This window comes from Protopterus annectens, chromosome 7.part0 (genome assembly GCF_019279795.1).
Source record: "Protopterus annectens isolate FY-2018-M chromosome 7.part0, PAN1.0, whole genome shotgun sequence".
NCBI lineage: Eukaryota > Metazoa > Chordata > Ceratodontiformes > Protopteridae > Protopterus > Protopterus annectens.
Window position 1 is genome coordinate 1,051,941,785 of NC_056739.1, and position 17,292 is coordinate 1,051,959,076.

The window sequence follows — 17,292 nt, forward strand, 5'->3', positions numbered from 1 at the left end:
GCCATATGCTGCTCGGTTAAAAAAACTCCAGCTTTACTCAGTTGCATACCGCCTACTTCGAGGCGATCTATGCCTGACATACAAAGCTATGTCAAATCCAGAATTAATGGACATGCTCCACCTCAGTAAATCTAAATCCCTTAGAGCCACACGCTCGAGGGACTTGAACCTCAGCACAGAAATAAATAGAACTTGCTGGAGGGACAGGTTCATAACCCAGAGGCTCCCTTCGCTCTGGAATAGAATTCCAGTTCATGTGAGGCAGAGCACCTCACTGAATCTCTTCAAGAAGAATCTCGATAGGTGGATGGGGGATCATAGGTTTGTCCCAGGGATTATTCCCGTGTCACTATTAGACAGAGGCACAGTAAACTAAACCTTAAAAAGGGCACAGTATACTCAAATCAAGGGGTGGCGTAAGGGCAGATAGCCTAGTATGAACCTATGCTACCCCCCCCCTCACAAAATCATGGTCAAATGGAGCCTCCTCCCTGCAGCCATTCCAATGTCCCATTCCTTGGTAATTTTGCCCCATTTACCATAAACACTGTAATGTGCATACTGGTTTACTTCTGCGATTATTTAGATTTAATTTGAAAGTTTTATTTTGCATTTTACAGCACAAACTCTAATACATATATGTTAAACAAAGCAATGCAGTCTCACAATGAAAATAGACTTAACATTAAAACTTCTCTGTCCTTGGAACTCACATGCATTGAAACAGCATTGAAACCCACATTCAAAGAAAATACATTTTGCCAGTGGCAGATAAATATTAACTCTGGGCTGTCTTCAAAATCATAGGCCCCTTGAACATAACATACACATGCTCTTTGATACACCTTCCTGACTGTATTACATTACATTCCTTGTACAATACAGTACAGTTGTCAGAGGGCATTTTAAATTTATTGTTTTGAACATTTTTCCGGTAAACAATTAAACAAAAGGCATACACCAATGACAAAACTGCCCAATTCAGAACATTTCCATCATAAAAAGTCTACTCAACCTTCTATAGTCCACCAGTATCAGTAAAAAAATATGCACAATCTCTGAAGTAGTAAAATCCACATTAAAGAAATTTGTAACTAAAAGAGGTTGCTGCTAGCAAACAACTTTATATGTCATTGTTTCTTCTACAAATAAAGTGCCTGTTGCCCTTGAAGAATAAATTGCCTTTGTTGTATGCAATAAAAAAATAAGCTGGTAATACCGCAATAGGGAATGGATAGCAAACTGATAAGAGGTTCATAGTTACTAGGTATCTTTGCCAAAAAGGACTGCAGCATCCACCCCCTTTACAACACAGTACAGTATCAGCAATGCATCTCCCTACTGTGGGAGTAGAACCCACAGCTTTCAGCATCAAACGCAAGTACACTATCTGTTGTGCTATTAACAATGCAAGCAGACTAAACATAAGCAGCACTAAACTTTTGCTCCTCTGCAGCTCTCAGCTCCTTATAAAATCTACTTGACACTCAGCTATATCTCTGAACTTTGCAGCACAAGAAATCTGGAAAAAGCCAAAATTTATTGGGGGGGGGGGGACAAAAGGCCAGAAACCAGGAACACATTTTAAACATTGCTTGTATAATGTTGGAAAGTTGCTAGAATAAAATGCTCCGTTACCACCATACATTTCACTGCCACGTCTTGAACCCAGGGGACCCTGTGCAAAACAGTCAGAGCAACATACCACTACGCCAAATCAGCTGTTTTGTGAAAGAACGACTGAAACTTAAATGGCTACCATTTAGTGAATTCAGTTCTTACCATAGCACAGCTGTCAACCTCTTAACACAAAATATCTGAACAAAGCCAATACCGGGTGAATACAGCCCCCAAACATTCAGTGAATTCAGTTCTCACCATAGCTCTCAATCTCTTAGCAAAAAACACCCGGACAAAGCCAGTAATGGGGGAATATAGCCCCCAAACATATGCAGTGAATTCAGTTCTTACCATAGTTCTCAACCTTAGCACAAAACCTGGATGAAGCCAATAATGGGGGGGGGGGTACAGTCCCAAAGACAGTGATACATTTCAAATATCCATCTTGTACACTTAAATTGCTAGAATAAAAGCTTTTGTTACCATGCACTTTCTGAAGAATATGAAGTCTGATGATATTCAAATGTGTCATTTTTTTTAACATTTGTTAACCAGGAAAGTCTGACTTGGGGGAAAAAAAGCTAATTTTTAGCAGAGGCCCAGGGAGAAACAAACACTCTAGACAGCCAAGAATCAAACCAGAGAACACGTAGCTGTCAGGCAACAATGCTACCACTGTTTTTTACAAATGGTGGTGGGTAGGGAATTAAGGCTCTTACCACTTGGCCCCAAGGGACAGGGTTCAAGCCTTATTCTCTACCCACCACCATGTAGCACCTGGGGCATTTCACACACACACACAACTTTACTGAGCTTGACATAATAAACAGGAAGCTCTTAACAGTCATAATTGCCTCAGTTACTCCACAGCAGAACACAAGCTACTTCAAACCCTTGTTATGTTGCATCTATTTCTCTTTCTATAAGCTTGTATTGTAATAATATCCCTTCTGTATCAAACAAGAATAAGAATCTTATTCAGCTTAAGGTTGAGAGCGCAAGGAATGTAGCTTATTCAATTCCAGCTTATTGCATTTTTGCCCCAGTGTGACAAAAGCTAATCCTGGACTGTTTCCTTTGCCTATCTGCAGCTTCTTCTGTTCTGTCACTCTTTGCTCAAATTTGATACCTACCTACCTTCATTCTTGGTACTTCCTGTACCTTCTTTAAACTTGGTTATATTCACTTTGCTTAACATGGTGTAAGAACCAAAATCACACAAAATATTTTATTCTTCTTAGGACTGAAAAAGAAAATTCTGTAATGCTGCATGTCAATACATGACCTGATACTCAAAAGGTATTCAAACCAAGCTAGTAAACAAATAAGCTATATTGTTTAGTATTCACCGCACATCTGAGTAGTGCTTACTTCAAAACAGTCCATTTTTTCCTAACATGCATATATACTACAAGCAGCAGAGTAGGGCAATGTATTCTGCACTGTAACATAAATAAAACATTAAAAGCTTCAAAAGAAAGTACTACACATTTGCAGAAATATCTACAAGCCTTTCATCTTACAATGAAAAGAAATTAGGTTATTTTCCATAACTGAAACAGAAATGTCCTCCAGTTACAACACTGTCTTGTTGATTAAAGTAGTTATTTAAGACAATATGCTGGTCAAATTTTCATATATGTTTTCTCTGAGGCTTTTGAAATGAAGTATACCTAAAATTTAAGATGAGAATGTCACTACAAAACTATGGCTGCTCCTGTAGAAATTTATATGCAGTCTGTTCTTATGCCCTTTTTTCAAATGAAAGAAATACATTTCTTGTTTCTTATTTTCAAAATATGTATACAGTATATGTAATATGGCTTGGCATCGCACTTGATGGAACATCAAATCCAGCAATGATGAAAAGAAAATACTAAAAATCACAGTGCCAAAAACCTACAATAACAAACTCCCAGATTTGCCCCATCAGTACGCATGTTAGTGCTTGTTTTTGGGTCTGGAGCAATATGGAATTTTGGAAGATGATTTTTGCAATAGTGTTGTTTTTTTGGCAATGTAATTTTTTTGTGATTTTTCTTGGTATTGCTGGATTTGAAGCTCTATCTTTCGAGCTTGTGGCAGACAGCGAACAATATGAACATATATTTGTGTCTGTGTGTGTGTGCGCGCATGCACAAACAGACACATACACACCCACACACACAACACACACACACACACACACTTACTCTGAAAGTGTCCCATCTTCCACTTGTTTCCTCCCGCTTGCGAATCCGTCCGTTTCAGTTCCCGCTCGTGGTCCCATTTTCCGCTTGCGAACCCCAAAACCGTCCTTCCATGTGAGTTCCCACTCGCAAAACTTGAAAATATGCGCGCGATGATGTCAGCACGCCCGTGACCGTTCTTCTTAAAGAAGAACGCATGATGTCAGCACGGACTTCTTTCTTCTTAAAGAAGAACGTCCAAAAAAAAAAAAAAAAAACTTTTTTTTTAAATTATAGCATTAGTCAGCCGATTCCAGGGGGGTGCAAGTGCACCCCCTTGCACCTGCCTGCGGGCGCCCTTGGTCACATCCATAGTAATACAAATGTAATAAAGACACTATTTAATTAGATAACTTTTTTGTAAAGGTCACTAGAGTTTCTAAGGTATGATATTAGTTTCTTCATGTAAGGCACTATCTATTAATAAATAAATAACCTTCTCTGAGAAACTTCCACAACCAGAAAGACACAAGTCTACCTGGGTTTTTAATGGGATTTTTATTCTAGGTACAGTGTAGAAACAAGGAACATTATCATCTTGTACAATAAGATTAATATAATTTTCCAGTATAACTTTTAAGCTGACATAGTTTGAATTTGATCATTTAACTTCTCCTGAGCATATAGGTAAAATATTGTGTTTTCTCATAAATGTTTTCATCTGTCAAATCCTGTATACACATTTCATAATAATAATCATCGTGATATAACAACATTTTACCTTCATCAGCAGGTTTTACATTTTTTGTCTGCTATTTTTCATATCTTTCAAGGTTTGCCATTATTCATAAGATAAATTATGCAACATGTTATTTATCAAACAATTACAAATACATTAATATTAAAGTTCTATGGTCTATAAAGACCATAGCAAGTGTCAAATGAATCATCAGAATCCACAGTGTTTAAAACACTTTGATTCACAGTATTCGTTTCAGAAGTATTACGCACCTACCTTTAAAAGTCCATTAAACTGAGTTTACATACCAGTTCAAACAGGTCTTTTTCAGTAGTGTTCCAATAAGGAAAGTTGGTGAGTATACCCCTTAAAATACTGTTAAACAAAGCCTTCCAGATCTTTATCACTCTCTCCTTTCCTAATTTCCACAGAAATGCCATCTGTTCCTCAGCACTTTCCTGTTGATTGATTTGTACATCACTATTTTTCTCTCTTCATTTCCATTGTAGCTATTAAATGAGCCTCCTTTTCCTCTAACCTTGGTATAATTAAACTTTCCATAAATATTTCCATTGGTGCCTTTTCTTGGTTTCCCAATTACTGTGCTCTATTCAAATTTTGATAAAATTTCCAAAATGTTTCTAACATCTCTAGGATCTCTGTTTTTTTTCTCATGGACTTACTAAATTTGGTGACCATTCATTGTATTTTCTGTTTCCTAAGTCATTATGCTTAATGTTTTATGCTCTAGAATTATTGACACAAAATAGTGGCTTAACAGCAGCCTTTCTTAACTCATGCATCAACCCTTCCAGCTCTTAAGCAGTGCAATGCATAATTCAGTTTGATATCAGGAACAAACGGTACTGACTGATTTGCATGCCAAGTACCATTTTACAGCCATGTATTTTAAAGGCATACTTTAAAGTAAGCCGCTTTCCCATACTACTTGCAGAATGTTTTTAACAGTTCACAGGGTGCTTTTTAGCATTTTGTCACCTGCCTATCATCATGAGGTAACTTAACTGCATATTGTATTTAGTGCGTACGAAGCATCCCAGAGGAAATGACAACTAGATCTAATGAGTCACACACCTACCTTTTTCCATAGCTAGGTAGACTCCCGTATTGAGAACTGAGTAACATAAACATTTCAACTTCTTTACTGAAGTTTAAGGTAAATTTCAGCATTAGAAGCCAGAGCTTAGATCAGCAGATCACACTGTGCTTGTACCAGATGTTTAGTAGCTCCTTTTGTGGTATTACAATCAAATTTAATTTGTTTCCGAATTTTTTGTTTATTTATGTTTTTTTTTTGTTTGTTTTTTTTTTCAGTATGGACGTCTCTTTCTGGAAACCTTCCTGAAGTTAGGAATGCCTTTGCTGGATTTCAGTTTTAAAAAACACAGGGTAAGAGTTACAAGATTTTGCTAATAAATTTTGCGAATGGTTGTTTTGGCATGCTGTGATATTTTGTTTTTTTCTTGTAATCAGTGGACCGGTTTGGGGAGAAAAAACAAGCATGTTCTTAACTTTTCCTCGATTCAGCATTTGATAATTCTGATATTGGGTACCTTCCCAGTGCTTTAATAGTTGGGATGTCCTTATTTAAACTTTGGTTACAGGGTACATGAACTGTTCCATTGACCATTTTCAGCCACTACACAAGCTATGTGGCAGCACTTTCAGACCCATGTAAAATGTAGTAATATAAGAGACAATGCATTTTTGAATGTGAGAGGTTCTCCCGTTCGATTCTCGGCTGGGCTTGGGAGTGCCTTCTGTGTGGAGTCTGCATGTCCTCCCCGTGGTTGGGGTAGCATTCGAAAGACATGCGTGCGTAAATGGGCGTCGAGCTGGCACCTCAGCGTTTCGTAAAAATCTACTGCCAATCATTAGCGGACAGGAGTTGCGCTGTGGTGACCCCTTACTGGGAAAAGCCGAAAGACAAACAACAACAACAGTGTAAAAAATTAAATACATGTAAAATAGAAATTACATACTTTCAAATACACATGAAATGTAATGAACACACAATTTTGAGGGCATTAACATGCATACGTACTGGCACAGTATTTACAAAGTATTATACAAGCATATGTATAACTGTTAGTGGTGTGTGCAACAAAGGTCAGCAGCAGTAAAAGTGACAGTGATAATAGTGATGTGATGTGTTTAGTCTTGTTTAGTAGCGAGGGAATTATACTTGCAGGAGGCTGGCTGGTAAAAAAGAACAGTACTAGCTGAAAATAGGTGACAGCCAGTTGGCCATGTGGCCTAATGGATAAGGCGTCTGACTTTGAATCAGAAGATTGTAGGTTTGAGTCCTACCATGGTCGTAGTACCAATCAGCCAAGGGGGTTGGGAGGATGGCCTAATGGTTAAGGTGTTTGCCTTATAAACACAAGATGCAGGGTTTGAGTCTCACAAGGGATAATTGACTAGGCTTAAAATGGCTCGCAAGGGCAGCTAGCTTAGTACTAACCTATGAAGTGTAAAACTACTCCCTATGAAAGGCAAGGTCTTCATTTCAGCTGTTTGCCTTTGACATTTCTGTGCTTGCCAGAGGGTTTATTGTCCTCTGGCTGTGCAATGCACCATACTAGGAGAGAGTGCCTAGCCACAATTCTTTTGTTTTATTTTTTTTTCCTCACACAGTTCATATTTTGTTTTTAATGCCTCTCATAGAAAAGTTCCCCTTTTCATTCTAACAAAACAAAATGAGCCTTCCAAGTACTCCTATGGCTTTCAGATCACAAGCTAAGACTTGCTGTCTGCGCTGCTTGGGAGAGGAGTGGGACTTCATGTGTGCCAGAATTTCAACTTAGCTAGCAGAGATGTTTTTTCAATGTCTTACAAGATAATGGAGGGTGTGTGTCGCTGTCAGAGTACTGGAAGAAGTCAAAGTAGTCAAAGGGCAGACATAAGTTTAGACCCTCCTTGGACATGCAAGTCCATCTTTCAAGATAGTCCCAAATTCCCATGTGACATCACTTCGTCTACAAGTTAGGTTCATACCCATCTTGCAAGTTAGAGGTTGAGACCAATGAGAAAAGCCTCAGCTTGTAAGCATCCCTCTTTCCCAGGTGAATATCTGGAGGACTGTCACAGCTAACCTGTTTGCATGAAATGAACCGTCAAATCCTCTAGCCAGTGCTCTGTGGTAGCATTTGGAACAAAAGGCTCTCCTTTCCAGGCTTCTTTCCCCAGCTCTGCAGGATTTCAATATCTCAGGTGAGCAGGATTTTTTGGTACCTCATGAGCTAGCGTGTACAGGTCTTGCTATTGATATAAAATTGCTAGTCACTGACCTGGCCTCAATAGTGTAGAAACACACCATTAAGGAAGTGACCTGATACCAGCACCAATCCTGGTATCAGACTCTTCCATCCCTATGCCGTCTTCAGCAGATATGTTCCCATGCACTAACCAATTGCCCATTGCACATTGCCAACTTGTCACAAGCATGGCCTTGCATATTCTGACCATGTGTTAATCTGTTCAGTCTATTGCCAAGGTGGGGAGAAGGTCTCCCTCTCCCGCTGTATGTTGGGAAGAGGCTCAGCAATCCCAGATGCTGTCACTTCAGAGAGATACTAAAAGGTGTCCCACAGCTTGTTTACATTATTTGCATTCTAGTGGTTGTCTTCCATTCCTTGCCCTCTTTAATATTTACAATTTTGCATCATAATAATTATCTTCTGTAGAACTAAATAAAACATTCAACCTCATCTCAGCTAAAGATCATTATTTTAACTCAAATATTATTTTGTAATCCACTTCACATTGGCATTATACCTGAGGTGTGAGCTGGATACATCCAGTTTCCCCATTCTCTTTATTTACATATTTCCCCATTTACTTTTTTCCATCCATCTAGTGCTATCAAGTTACATCTAACACCTACAGCAACCCCTTGAGTAGACTGTGCAATCCACAGAGTTTACAAGGCAAGTAGGGAACAGACAGAGTGCCAAGTTTTTCTTCCATATCTCACACACACATCATCTGTGAACCATTTAGAGTTATCAGTCAGCCTACCGCATGTCTTTGGAATATCACAAGAAATGAGAGTTCTTGGAGGAAACCTATGCAAATAACAGGGTGTGCATTTGGATTCCAGCCAGATGACAACCCAGCCAAGAATTTAACCACAGAACCTCTTTGAGACAGTGCTACTCACTGTGCCATTGTGCTGCTCTCCAGTTTATCTAGCATATCTTTTATTCTGTGCACCATGCATATGCTTCTGACACAGCTTGTCTTTATTTCTTTTGTTATCCTTATAGTAGTACTCTTTGTTGTATTGTGTATATATTCGCAGTGATATAATTGCCACACTACTAAAAGCTCTTTTTCAGCAAACACGCATGCTCATAACTTTGCCGTGAGACAGCATATGCTGTATAAGTATTCATAATTGCTTTCTGAGCCACAACCTAGTCTCATTTCAGTTTAAATCTCAGACAAAAACTTGGTTCTCGATGTAGAGGGCTGGCACTGAAGGAGCCAGGTACAGGGGTGGAATTAACTGATTTATGTCAACTTGCCCATCCTCGGTAAAAGAAATGAAGAAGCCCACTTGCTCAGGAGCACCTCTGCATTTGAACCACTGCTGGGGACCAGGATAATGCAGGTGTACTCTCCATAAGGAAGACAGGGCTTTGGGTGAACTGCATGTAGAGGCTTGAAAAATGCTAACCTGAGCCACTGTACTCCTTCCTTTTGGACTCTATGGACATACCTAATACATGAAAATGTGGGTAGGGCATGTATACAAAAATCCCTGATGGGTGCTTTGATGATTTTGCCTTTGGCTCTTACCCTGTGAGACTGAGTAGACTGGAGGCAGTCCTGCTAAGGAACAAACTGACTGTATAAATCACAAGGGATGATGGTTGCCAGACATTAAGAACAAATAACAGAAACTCATGTGAAAAACATATCTCATTTTTTGGAGCAATGTTTATTTGCTGTTTTAGTTTTTAGTTTTGTCATGCCATCCACTTATAATTAAAAAAAAAAAAAATGAGACTGGTATCCATTTCAAGTTTCATTGGCTGCCAGACCCCATTATGCCTTTGCTTCAACTGTATAATTCTCTTTACCACTTATAAGCAACAGGAACAAGGAGATTCAACATTTGTTTTTAACCACTATGTTTGATAACTCACCATCATTAACATATCATGCAGTCTTTAAAGTACTTGTGAGCACGACTAGTATATATTTTAAAACTACTCTCCGCATTCATCCTGGATGCTAAAATTTCTCACTTATCTTCCTGATGCAGGTGGACTAAATGGAATTAATGAAAGAACCAGTTACCCCAAGACACACAAACGATTCCACTTTCTAGCTAGGTAATCCAAAGTGGACATCTGTTCACCTGCCCGTACTAGTCAGTATTACCCTGCTTACTACTGTTTCTTTAAATCTTTTTTTTTTTTTTTGTGATCCAGATCATCAACCTTCACATGTATAGCCAATACTCTAACTCCAGTTCGCCAGTTTTCACCCCTCACAGATTTAGTACTCAGTTTGCACTTGCATTATACTAGTTACCATTTGTTCATTGCAAAGAACGTAACACTCTGAGTATTAACTATTTGCAAACACATTTAACTGAATTAAAAAATGAAAACAAGAAAAGTATTGTTAGCACTGTTTGAACACACTGTTCTTAAACATCGCTTACTTACTTTACCAGTACTAAGTTAAACAAAACAATACTATTGGTTTCACTTAAATCTGGTACTGGGCAACATTTGTTTCTAAAACATCATAACATCTCCATTAGCAACTGTTGAAACAAATGTATGGTATTTATACAAATGTGCAACTTTTGCTCATTACATAGGAACTTAAATGGAATCAAAATAAGATTCTGTTTTATGCCACAATGTTTACCCGTTTGTATAACTAGCATGCATTTCAAAAAGAGTGCAGCATAAATACCAGTGAGTAGTTCTAATAACAAAACATTTAACATATCAGAGACAAAATATCCTATTACATTAAACTCCAGTCCAACCGCTCTAATAACCCTAGGCATTTCTGGAACTCAATAAACTCACTCTTCAACCCGGGCACCAAAAACAATCCCTGCCCTGACCCCAGCAAATCTGATCCAGAAATAGCATCTCTATTCAATTCTTTCTTTATCAACTCAGTATCAGAACTAACCAAGACTTTTCCAAACAACAACCCCTCCCCTCTACATTTTCCGTCATCTAGGTCCTCCCCCGCCCACTGACCCCAACTCTTCCCCTATGTTTGACCACAAACCCGTCTCCACCAACTACATAAAAAGACTTCTCACCAAACTAAAACCCTGCTCCATTGCCCCCGATAATATTCCTTCATTCTTTCTCAAGTCTGCTGCTGATGGAATCTCACTCCCCATTATCATCTTAATCAGTAGATCCATGCAGGAATCCTATGTCCCCAAACTCTGGTGTACAGCCTTTATTCTACCTCTCCATAAAGGAGGCAAAAGCACTAACATCTCAAACTTCCGCCCCATAGCTCTCCTCTCACCAATCTCCAAGATCCTAGAAAAATGTAATCACCTCCAACTCATGCCTTTCCTAACTCATAACCAACTTCTTACTCCAACCCAACATTTATTCTGACCCGGGCATAGCACTATGACAGCACTACTCTCTTTCTTATATACTGTCAATCAAGCCTGTGACTCTGGGAAAACGGTATCAACAGTTCTGCTAGATCTGTCTAAAGCATTTGATGCTATTTCTCATACCCATCTCCTGAGTCATCTTTCAAACCTAAATCTCTCCCAAAATACCCTATCCTGGTTCTCAAGTTACTTGTCCAACAGATTTCAGGCTGTGAAATGGAGAAAAGGCACCTCACCTTTTCTACTCGCCCCTACCGGTGTACCCCAGGGATATATTCTCAGACCAATGCTGTTCAGTATCTTTATCAATAATTTTCATTCTGCTATCCCCAATGCCAAAGTAATACAATATGTAGATGACTTAACTTTAGTGTGCTCTGCCACTAACCTCCCCGAACTTCTATGACCTAGACCGCCTTCTCAATAACTGAGACCTGGATCCAAAACCACCTTTCTCTCAATGCCAAAAAATCTAAAATATTATTATTCCCACCCTCAAAAAGCTTCCCTTATGATAAAAGTTTCTTCCAAGTCCTACGCCAAAACAACTCTTGTTCCCTTCACTAAATTACTTAGTGTAACCGTAGATGAACATCTAAAGTTTGATGCCCACATACAGCAAAATATAAAAAAAAAAAAAAAAAAATCAAAAACTTGGCATGCTATACAGAAACAATATCTTCCTCTCTCTTTCTACTAGACAAACAGTCACCTCTACTTATCTCCTTCCCTCCCTAATGTACGGTGCTCCCCTACTAACCAACCTATCTTCCCCCAGCTCTTCTAAACTTGAAAATTGTTACAACAAAATTTCTAAATTTGTCACTAAAGCCAAATATTCCTCACATCATTGTATTGCTCTCCACGGGTGTCCATGGTGGTGCAGCGGTTAGTGTTGTCACCTCACAGCAAGAGGTTCTCCGGTTCAATCTTTGGCTGTGGTGCCTTCTGTGCGGAGTCTGCATGTCCTCCCTGTGGGCGCATGGGTTTCCTCCGGGTGCTCCAGTTTCCTGCCACATCCCAAAGACATGCTGTAGGTGGATTGGACACTCTAAATTGGCCCTAGGCATGAGTGCATGTGTGTGTGTGCCTTCTGTGGAAGGTGTCGGGCTGGCAACTCAACACCGTAAAACTCACTGCTAATCATGAGCAGACAGGTGATCCGCTGTGGCGACCCCTAACCGGGAAAAGACAAAAGAAGAAGATTGTATTGCACTCCACTCTCTGAACTGGTTAGAACTCCCTAACTGTCTGGACTACCTCCAACGTACTACAGCTCACAGGTTAATATTAAACCCCACCAAATGCCCCACACTAACCAGCATCCTACCTCTGTATACCGCAAATAGAACCCTCAGATCTGAACATCAAAACTTAATTACTGTCCTAAAACCTAAGCGACCTGCTGGACAACTTCTCCTCGCTTTTACCCTAGCCAAGAAATGGAATTCTCTCCTCTCCTACCTAAGGACAATGCAGAACACAAACAACTTTAAAACTCAGCTTCACACCTACCTCTCTTCTAAACGGAAATGCAGCTGCATTCTCCTAACCTAGCTCTCTTACCTCTTGTACATCTAGGCTTCTTATAAGCATGATTCTTTCTCAATAACTGCCAATTCCACATAATACTTTATATGTAAATATTGTAAATAATTTTCTCTCTCACTTTGAAATGCATATGTAGTTGTAATCCACATATTTTGTTCTATGTAAATATTGTACATAATTTTTCTTTATCTTGGATTTGCATTGTTATTTCTGAATGTATTGTGTTGCACTTCTGTATCTTTAACTTCATTTTGTACTGCGGAGCTTTTCTCCCTGGGCCTCCACTGAAAACGGGCTCCCCTGGGCCCAGTGGACTTCCCTGGTCATCAAACTGGAAATAAATAAATAAATAAAATTATTTAACATATTTGTCACAGCACTAGAAACTTAAGTGCAACATTTAGGGAACCTTGCCAGTAAGTCCATATAATCGTGGACATCTGTGCCATACCAGTGGGACTTAATTCAGTCTGTATAAATTGCTGTATAGTTCCATGACATCCTACAAACATACAGTTAATACTCCTCATACTATGTAGCTAGGAAAAACGAGACATCCATTCCCTTCAATTAGGCATCTTAATTTTGTGTGTTTACCAAACATCTCTTACAACTGTTATTGACAAGGCCTTATTTTTTTTTTTTTAAGTCCAGTGTTCCCATTCATCCTTATCTGCACTTTGCATTCTGTTTACAAACAAAAATTTGCACATGGTAAGGGTGTCATCCATCAGTTATACTCGCTGAGTATTTTCAGTTACTTTATTTGTAATGCTGTTTACCCTTAACACACCCCAGTCCATAATTTCTCATAGAATTTTCCAGTCTATCCTGCCATATTATCCCTGAGATATGCATACACAGGTTATAGTTTTTAAATTTATCTTTTACTTCCTGTTATCTTCTGTTTCTCAGGAGACACGTGCTTCCTCCAACCCATCAGTCTGTTTACTCTTGCTCAGCTTGTGTTTGGTTCATCCTCACAGGTAGTTGGCTTAGTTTCCCATTGGCTTCATCTGGAATATCAAATGTCAGCGCTTTGTCATCCCCCCCAAAAAAATTAAATGCATCTAGGAATTGCGGTTAAAGTTTCATTCTGCTCCATTAACAATCTCACATCGTATCCACAACTTTAAATGATACCTTTAGCATCGCCTAACAGTAATCATGTTCCACAAGCAAAGGCCTCCTCTAACACGACAATTTTCTTCCCACTTGACAGAATTTGTTTGTTGTCCTTCATTAGAAGTCAAAAACTCAATCAAAATTGGCCTTGACTTTCCATTTGTAGCTTCACCCTCTGGCATTCACAAATGTCTCCCTGCACAAATACCCAGAGTGTCTCTCACAAAGCCAAACTACTTTGCAATCTTGCTTTTCACATAACTCCTAGAAGATAACCTTCTTTATTTCTTCCATAAAGTGATACAGCCTTATATTCAGAGTTCATATCTTTTGTTTCTGTTAATGGATGCTTCACCTCCTACTGCTTTATCATTTCTCCTGCCTAGTCTCACACAGTTGTCTGGCAGGCTTTGTGGTTTCCATCCGATTATGCAGACACTCCATTTCTTCAGCCATAGCCTTTAAATAGTTGCTTCTTATAAACTTACAACAAACAGGTTGACATTTACCAACTCATTTCAAAAAGCCTCCAGACTTCTGGTAACTTCAACACTGTGTTGCAATAGCCTTCTCAGCTCTTTACCAGTAGAATGCTGCACAACACAGAGGTCTTGTTCTACTTTTTCACAATACCCTTATGAAGCATACTGTCCATTTTTGCACTGTTGTTCAAGAAACAACACCTTCACTTATCGATTCGTCCAATTCTGTGTTGGATAAACTGTTTTAACTTCTCTGTAAAAATGTCAAAAAGAGGTTGTCATCTTCAAGTGCACTGCACACATCTTCCCTTTTTTACATTTTAATCACACTAGAGAGTTTATGCAGTGTGAGCAACAGTACAAAGTTTAGCCTGAGCACTGTAGAAACTATCCTAGGGGGGAAGAAACAATGATTTGGGGGCAGTTATTTTATATGTCAAATATATTCATTGTTTCACAGAACTTGAGTGCCCTGCTTTCACTGTTTCCTTGCACTTTCAGTCAGTCAGAATGTGAACTGCACAAGACTGACTGCAGCTTGTAGTCATGCATTATACTGTACCTGAAATTACTGCAGGGATAATCTGAAAATGCAGATGTGTAGCTCAACAAGATGCCATGTGCCTTAAAGGAAACTGCCATAATGACAGAGTTTTACTATGCACTTAGAACTAATATTAACTCTGAAGTTATGTCTGTCTATTTTTATCTACAAATCAGGACAGCTTGCCTCCGCTATAACTCCTTTTCAGCAAAGCCCTGGGGAGAAAAGCTCCACACAAGTATATGCAGTTGGTAATGAAATTTGTATATACTGTACAGTAGTTTTTCCTTTTCTGCTCTCTGCTCCACACCTAACTATCAAGCTGTCCGTGTCATTTAATTTACTCTTTGTTCCCCTCAAGGCATGAATTGCTGGTTTGGGTAGAGTTGTGCTGTCATTCATGGTTGAGTTGGCTTAGTCACACCATATCACTCCATATGCCCAGTGACACTTCTGGGGCTGCATGTGCAATGGGTTTTGTATAGGACTGTTTCTCGGTTACTGTGTCTGGTGTAGACCTACAAAGACAGCACCCGCTGCCTTCTGTAGTTTAAGGCAAACATCTCTGTTAGCTTTTTGGTCTCCAGTATGGATCTCAGATGGAGCACACATTCCCATGCAGCTCCCCTCCACTCACACCACGAGAGAAATGAATAGACAACCTTTTTGTCTGTCCCATACCCAGTGTACTACTCCATTGCTGGGACAACTAATTGATCCTAGTTGTACTTTGGGGTCTGTTCCTCTGCATAAGGAAGTTAAAGTATTGTAATGTATCCAATAATAATATACAGGTCTACTTCAGTAGACCAAAAGTTTGCGTACCAGACTTTCAGATAGCCAAGACAAAAAGGCCAACAACCGCAAAACACAGACATCCCGGAACACTAACTTCCCACTCCGGGTAAGAAACCACTTGGCCACCCTGTTGAACTTTGCCCCTTACCCCCACAATAGTGCGATCTCTGAGTTGGTATATTTAGTTAGGGGGAGTGTGGGGCGCGCAGCCCCCCATGTGGGTGGGTTTACTTTCCTTCAGTTTTGCTATTTTTTTAGGATGGCCAAGCAGTTACATACCTGGAGTGGGAAGTCAGTGTTCCGGGATGTCTGTATTCTGCGGTTGTTAGCCTTTTCGTCTTGGCTATCTGAAAGTCGGGTAAGTGAACTTTCCATCTACAGAAGTAGATCCTAATATACACACTGTTCTAAACTACAAGTCTACATTATAGTAGTACTACCATATATGTGTGTGTGTGTGTGTGTATATATATATATATATATTATTTTTTTTTTACTACAAATCTACATAGATACACACACACACACACACACACACACACACATGCATATGGGTCAAGTGTTAATAGCACAACTATCCAGTATGCCTTAAGGTTTGCTTTTACAGCTGTAGAGTCTCAGATTATTTGATTTCAAGTTGATTTCAAGTTCCATAATGGGTAAGCAGCACGGCAAACATTACATGGCTACATATATAGGTTCATAGGTTCATACTAGGCTATCTGCCCCAAGGCATTTATAAGCCTAGCCCGAATTTTTGTGGCTTACGCCACCCCTTATATGAAAAAATACTGTACCCATTAGTTTGCTGTGCCTCTGTCCAGCAGTGACACAGAGATGATTCCCGGGGTAAACCTACGATCTCCCATCCACAGGTCAAGATTTCTCTTGAACAGAACCAGCGAGGTGCTCTGCCTCACATGGACCGAGACTCTACTCCACAGCATAGGGAGTCTCTGAGTGATAAATCTATCCCTCCAGCACGTCCTATTTATATCCGTGCTAAGGTTTAAGTCGCTTGCTCTAGTGGTTTTGGTGGATTTGGATTTTTTGAGGTGGAGCATGTCCATTAATTCCGGGTTGGACATGGCCTTGTATGTCAGGCACATGTCACCTCTGAGCAGATGGTATGCGACTGAATAGAGCTGGTGTTTCTTCAATCTGGCAGCATATGACAGATTTTGGAGTCCCTTTATCCTTTTGGTGAGAAACTTTTGGGGTCTCTCCAATTGCTGCAGATGTCGGGCGAGATACATCCCGAATGGGGCATTGTACTCGATCATTGGTCTGATAAGTGAAGAGTACAGGGGAACAATGACCTCACTAGATGTGGATGTGAATCCCTTCATGATCAGGTGGGCAATGTAGAAGGTCTTTCTAACCACTTTAGCAACGTGAGTGTCAAAAGAAAGGCCACTGTCAACCTGGGTCCCCAGGTCCCTCATAACCTCTTCTGTGCTTAGTGGATTGCCACCTATATGGTAGCTTGGGGTTACCTTGTTTTTCCCAAAGGGTATGACTATACATTTTTTGGCGTTTAACTTCAGGCCATGGCTCTGGCACCAGCTATCTGTTTCCGTGAGTCCCTTCTGAAGGATATCCATTTGGTTGCATATAAGTTTTAA

General features: G+C 39.7%; 1 protein-coding gene and 1 non-coding gene across 4 annotated transcripts in view; both read left to right on the forward strand.

The window, feature by feature from the left end:
* FANCD2 (FA complementation group D2) overlaps nucleotides 1–17,292 on the forward strand; it is a 1,694,389-nt gene that overhangs the window by 1,573,058 nt on the left and 104,039 nt on the right. For 2 of the 3 annotated variants that reach the window (XM_044077594.1, XM_044077595.1), the window contains exon 40: nucleotides 5,863–5,937. The exons of the other annotated variant lie outside the window; for it this stretch is intronic. In XM_044077594.1, coding sequence (XP_043933529.1) covers nucleotides 5,863–5,937 — 75 coding nt within the window. The remainder of the gene's footprint in view (nucleotides 1–5,862; nucleotides 5,938–17,292) is intronic. 3 annotated transcript variants of the gene reach the window in all.
* Nucleotides 6,794–6,866, forward strand: TRNAQ-UUG. The gene has a single exon. It is a non-coding gene; the product is annotated as a tRNA-Gln (tRNA).